A 6,196-nucleotide genomic window follows, 5' to 3' on the forward strand; every position below is an offset into this window, starting at 1 on the left:
CTGCTAATGTGTCATACAGGAAAGAACCGTAAAAAAGTGAATGACACACTGTTTTTTTTTAATCTGTCAAATTTGTACTGAAAGAAGAAAGAAGATGTATTTCTGTACTTAAATATATTAAATTATCCTTATTTTTACACTTTTTTATTTTATACACATATTTCCTTTTCTAATTTCTTCACAATTTGTGATACTTTTCTTTTCTTTTGTTTTTTCTGTATTTCCTAAACCAAATAAATCCATAGTGCATATTAAAATCCAATTCATGTTCTGTTGAATTCGGGAAACTGCATTAATGGATTCTTTTGCAGTATGAAAATATTATTAATCATCTTCATACAACAAATTGATTAAAAAGACGAAGTTGCATATATATTTCACAAGCATTTCCATTTGTTACATTTCAATAGAACATACATATCTAAGCTATAATTTGTTTATATTGTTGCTAGTTATAAAATATAGAACCCTTTCTCCTTCTCGATTTGAGTGATGAGTTTATGAAATGCAACATGCATTGGGATTTTCATCACTGAATAGCTGAGGGGGTGGGGTTGGTTCAATAACATAGAGTGGTGGTTGGTAATAGTAAGAGTACATCATCCTCTTCATGCTTTCATCATCAACGTTATCCACCACTCCATTCTCATCACCAACCACTTTTTTCTTCGCTTCTTCTTCTTCTTCAACGCCTTTCTCTTCTTTACTCTCATTATTACCATCATTGCCACCTTCTTCTTCCTTAGGTTCTGCTGGTTTCTCCTCTTCTTTCTCCTCCTTTTCTTCCTTCTCTTCCTCAGGTTTCACCTCTTCAGCTCCAGGCTTCTCTGATTCTTTATTTTCTTCTTTCTTTGGTCCTGGTTCAGGTTCTGGCTTGGGAACTATTTTGACCTGTTTTTTGGTGCGTCTATGAACATAGTCCACTAGCCTGTTTGCATCCATGGTCCCCGTCACAATAACCTTCCCTGTGCTAAGCTCTGCCACTGCTGTTTGAACTCCTACATTGATAACGAACACATGTTTTCACATTCAATAACATTATTTTGGCCAAAATCAAGGGATGATTTCGACTTTTTAGGCGTCTATCATTCATGTATTGCGCATGGTTATATTTAGGTTGTTCATAAAAAGCTGATAAAACAGTTGTTAGATGAATCAGTGTTTTGCTGATAAAAAAAAAAGGATGAATCAGTGTCATTAATAATTTTTAAACCATGTTGCATTTGTTAAATTGTCCTGCATTTTAGTTTACACGAGTGTTTACATTGACTAAATTTTATTAATTTATGAAATCGTGAATGAAATGTTTGATAAATTAAAAGAAAACTTGAATGATTATTTAATTTTTAATAATAATAAAATATATAAAATAAATATTAAACTATTATTTTAATTTCTAAAAGTGTTAAGACAAAATTTGGCTTCGCAAAATCTTCATTTCTTTCTTTTTTTAGATGCATTATGAAGCAAAAGAATGCCACGTCATATGTTTAGCCAAAGTGGTAATCTGGGAGATAAAAAAACATTAATGGATGGACTATTTTGTTAGTGTATACTCTTTGTCTTCTTAATTTGTACTATTTTTTATCAAGTTATATATTTTTTTGTATATTTGTGAAAATGACTTTATTTATTATTTTTATCTACATAAGGGTAGAAAGTAAGTAGGTCTCGAAAGATAAATATATTAATATTGGTCCAACACTTTCATTGAAAAAAAAAATCATGAAATTTTTTTTTGTCCTTTAATGAATATGTCACTCATGTTTTCCTCTATTTATTTTTTCTTATAGTCTATTTTTCCATATACAATCTCTGATCATAAGTATATCACTCGAAATGAACGCGAAAAAATGATAATTATTGTAAATGATTAATGGAGTTTTTTGTTGTCACAGTCACTAAATTGTACTGGAAGCACTAAATTTCATCCTTGATAAAAAAAAAAAAAAAAGTACCTGTCAATTTCTTTTCTGTTTTATGCATGCTTTGTTCAAAGTAATTCTTCAAAGTGATTGTATTCCCCCAAATGAAGTTAATCCAAATCAAATCAATCCTTTTCAACTGCAGCAATTAACGTTGGCATCACATTAGATGAGAATAAGTAAGTGTTACCTCTCAATTTGAGTATCTTCCGTTTGAGCTGCTCAGCACAGGCCTCACAATGCATGCTTATCTTAAGTTCCACAGTGACTGCTTCACTAGCCTGTAACAGGAAACAATTACCATTTACTAATTTAACTTTGTATACTTTTCTTTTCTCTGGAAAACAGGAAAAGGGAAGTCTCTTGATACCTGAGAAGTGACAACTTCTGGTATAGATTCTCCTTCAGGTTCTGGCAATGGAGGTATAACTTGGGCTCTTTTCTTTGTTTTCTTCGTAATCATGTTACATATTGCTTCAGGCTCCACTCTTCCCCTTATGGTCACTTGATTTTTAGCCATATCAATCACCACTCCCTCAACTCCTGTTAGAAGAAAAATACAAATGAATGAAAACGAGCGAGTATATGCATGCACATATGGAATCAAAACAAAAGTGACAGATGACAGAATAGAACCTCTCATCTTCATAATAGATTTTTTAATTTTCTTGGCGCATCCTATACAGTGTAAGTCAACAAACAACACACACGGAGATGGTGGTTTAGACTCTTTCTCTTGTTTCTCTTCTGCTGAATTTTCCTCTGCAGCTAATTCCTGCCAAAAACAAGAGAAGTATAACAAAATATAGTGAGTTCGAGCGTAGAAATATGCAAGAAAAATTGATATAAATGAGAAAGCAAAGCTCACTTGTTTTGCTTCCTCACCCATTTGCTCTTGGAATAACAAAGATGAAAAATGAAGTAAGTACTTTGATTTTTGGGAGAAAAGGAGCTTAAAAATTGAAGAGATGATGAGAAGACAGTTACATAAAGAAAGGGTAGGAGTATCACACAGTGAGTATGATAAATTGGTTGTGGGTAAACAGTAAATAGCATAAGCCAAAGTAGGATATTCCAGAGCACATGCAATGTCACTAATTGCAGGAAGAAACTCCTAGTTCAATATTTCTTTTGGAATATTTTCCAAACATCAAGGTTAACTGATGGCGAAAAGAGGGGAATCTGTTGGAGAATGGTTATCATATTTATGGACAGGAAGAAGATGAATGTGCATGAGGTGGAGAGGGCAAAAAGTAGCCTTGAAAATGATAGCACTTGCCGACTAGTTGATTTTTCATGTCCACCAGGTGATGAAGTGTCAATTTCTGAGACATATGCATGGCATGTGTATAAGTATATGTGACACTTGGTTACCACAACAGGAGAATTACACAGTTTTCTAATTCACCTTCCTACGTGGATCCATGTGGATCTTAATTTCGTATCACTTATGTCTTTCATAACTATTTACTTCAAACTTGCTTCAAATTATTATAGCATATTAATTCTTCGGTTTCTATGTAAGACTTTTCTCTTATTTATACAGAGAATTCTTTTTAGAATTCGAGGATAACGTTCCATTTTATTGTATCTAAGTGGGTGCAAATCTTATTTCAGGAGTCGGTTTTATGGGGTTGAGTTAGACTTAAAGTTTACTTCGCAATATGGTATTAGAGTCATTTCGAATGTATCCTAGCAAGTGTTTGTTGGGTTTATCAGACCACCCGCTATCGGATCGTTCGATGACCATTCATAATATGTTATCTCACACACGAGTTGTCATTAAATATTAGAACATTTCATTGTATATAAGTGGGTGCAAACCTCACCTCAATAGTATGTTTTACGCGTTGGGTTAGGGTTAATCCCAAAACTTTAGTTTCTCTTGAGTCTGTTTTCAAGATTCATAAATCGGTTTAAAAGCGATGATTTCACTGTGATAATGAAGATTTCGAGTTTTAAGACATAAGTTACAAGTACTCAATCTTGATAGGACTAAATTAAACTATGAGAAAATAAATTATGATACATGGTCAGGTTTTATAGAGTTCCTTTAATCATGAGGGTAATAACTATTTTGAATTTTAGGTATTTTTTCTTTTTAGGTAATAACTCTTTTTTCTATCACAGATCCGTAATTGCAAAATTACAATAACCACACCTATAAATGAAGTTTAAAAAAGTTTTTTTTTAATTTGTATTATACTAAAAATAAAAATACTTTAATATTTACAGTTAGATAAAAGTATTTAACGAAGTGAATAGATTCTATTTCAATGAAATGTCAAATATGCATGTCGGATAAAAAGAAAATTTTCATTAATCTAATTTTGAGATGTATGAATATGAAAGGAAAAAAAAAAAAGAATGATAAATGTAATAAATGGTATCACGAAAATTAAAGAGAAAAGATTGGAAAATAAATATATAATGAAATTAAAATGGAAGAAGAAATAGATGCACTACATGCTAAAATTATATAATATTACATTTTTTTAGATTTAAGTTACATTGTTTGTTTATAATATATTTTTATCATACCATTTCAGTTTATTGTATAAATTTTTGAAGAATTAATAGTGATTTATAGTCAGATCATATCCTCTCCCACACTTTTTTTTTCCAGCTTCTTTTGTACAATCTCTATATTCCTTCTCTCTCTACCCATGCTTTTCTTAATTATTTTGTCTTCTAATACTCTTTTTTTTTTCAATTTGGTTTAGGCTATATTTTGCTCAATTATTTATGATTTAAATATTATTTTTAAGTTGAAAAAAAATAGAACTGTAAATATAAAGTCGAAAATGTTAGCTTTTTATAAATCCATAGTTTAGTGTATAGGAAGAGAAAAGAAAAAAAAATAACTAAGGTCTACACTTTATTTTGAAAAAATGTTAAAATTAGCTTTTAAACTTATTTTTTAATTTTTCTTTGTTGTAGTTTTTTCTCGAAATGTATTTGATGTAGATTTTTCTTATAAAAAAGAAGAAAGAAAGAGGAGCTAGAAATGATTATGGTGAAAACCATTTTGTAAAATCAGATACTTTTAAAATTGTAAAATTCTTATAAATAAAAAATATCTTTTTCATTTATAATTTTAAAGATTAGTCTTCAAACACCAAATTACAACTAGAAAAAAAATATAAATAATTTTAAAATGGTATTGACCACGTAAACTGATATCTTTTCTTACTAACATTTTTCTTTCAAATACTATTTACTTAGCTTAAGGTAGAACTTGTTTATTAAACTATCTTGACCGCATAACTAAAATTTCAGTTGCAGTGTAAGTACTAAAAAGTGTACATTAAAAAGTGTACATTAACTTGTTCAAGATTTTTGGATGAAAGATCATTTGCAAAAAAATCAATAAGCGAGTGTCATCAACGTGATCATCAGATGTACACTGTATTACAAGAAAAACATGAAATAAAAACTAACTTTAGAAAAAAATAATAATTAATTATTATAATAATTAAATTAGACATCATTTTATAAACTAAATAAAAAATTAATTTTTAAATTAGTTTCTATTATTGTAAAATAGTTTCTAAATTGATATCTAATTAGCTACGAAGGTTTTAACTACCAATTATTTAATTTATAAATTTGGTAGCAAAAACTTTGGTTGTTAATTAGATACCAATTTAAAAACCATTTAAAAATAATATAAACTAATTTAGAAATCATTTTTTTTAGTTTTTAAAATAGTCTTTAATTTAGTTACTATAGCAACTAATTATTTTGTCTCTAAAAATTGGTTTCTATTTTTGGTCTCCAAAAATTGATTTTTATTTTGATGATTTTATTGTAGAGTGTGATTTCTTGAAATGAGTTGTAATATGAGGCTCATACACTTCTTCTTAAATGGCGTATCCGTATCGACACTGGTAGGATACTTATCGGTGAAGTGTTCAATTCAAAAAAATATTTGTTGGATTTTTGAAAATTCTAACATGGTTCTAACACAATTTTAAAATGTATAAATACAATAACTTTCTAAAAACTCAAATTTATTGTATAAATTTTTATTATGATTATAAAAATAAGAACAAATTCTTTTGAACCAGTCACGAAAAATACCTTCGTGCTCCCAACAAAATCTGAAACATACATTTACACATAAATATTTATTTTCATTCCATATCTACATTTTAAAAATTATACGTATATTTACTTTGTGTACATATCGGTATATCGGTATCGTATTAGTGTGCAAATCTATACTACATAATTTGTAACATATTAAGCATTATCTTTCTTGAATATTA

The 6,196-nt window shown here is 29.0% G+C and overlaps 1 protein-coding gene across 2 annotated transcripts; it reads right to left on the minus strand.

The window, feature by feature from the left end:
• Positions 1-346: 346 nt before the first annotated feature.
• LOC137822972 (heavy metal-associated isoprenylated plant protein 9-like) lies at positions 347-3,157 on the minus strand. Of its 2 annotated transcripts, none has more exons than XM_068628032.1 (5): positions 2,794-3,157; positions 2,562-2,700; positions 2,296-2,468; positions 2,116-2,206; positions 347-998 (listed from the first exon to the last, which is right to left on the minus strand). In XM_068628032.1, exons 1-5 carry the CDS (start codon positions 2,812-2,814, stop codon positions 499-501), a joined length of 924 nt encoding a protein of 307 aa, XP_068484133.1. In that variant the 5' UTR covers positions 2,815-3,157; the 3' UTR covers positions 347-498. The 2 variants fall into 2 exon arrangements, with proteins under 2 accessions (XP_068484133.1, XP_068484132.1); XM_068628031.1 differs by having other exon boundaries at positions 2,811-3,113.
• Between the last annotated feature and the right edge of the window lie 3,039 nt (positions 3,158-6,196).

This window comes from Phaseolus vulgaris, chromosome 9 (assembly GCF_000499845.2).
Source record: "Phaseolus vulgaris cultivar G19833 chromosome 9, P. vulgaris v2.0, whole genome shotgun sequence".
Classification (NCBI taxonomy): domain Eukaryota; kingdom Viridiplantae; phylum Streptophyta; class Magnoliopsida; order Fabales; family Fabaceae; genus Phaseolus; species Phaseolus vulgaris.

Excerpts from the sequence above, each read along its gene's own strand:
- LOC137822972 (XM_068628031.1), bottom strand. The coding sequence starts at position 2,981 with ATGCTATTTACTGTTTACCCACAACCAATTTATCATACTCACTGTGTG. Across the intron at positions 2,469-2,561 it reads ATCTATTATGAAGATGAGAG|GAGTTGAGGGAGTGGTGATT; the intron begins GTTCTATTCTGT and ends TTCTTCTAACAG. Across the intron at positions 2,207-2,295 it reads CAGAAGTTGTCACTTCTCAG|GCTAGTGAAGCAGTCACTGT; the intron begins GTATCAAGAGAC and ends TTCCTGTTACAG.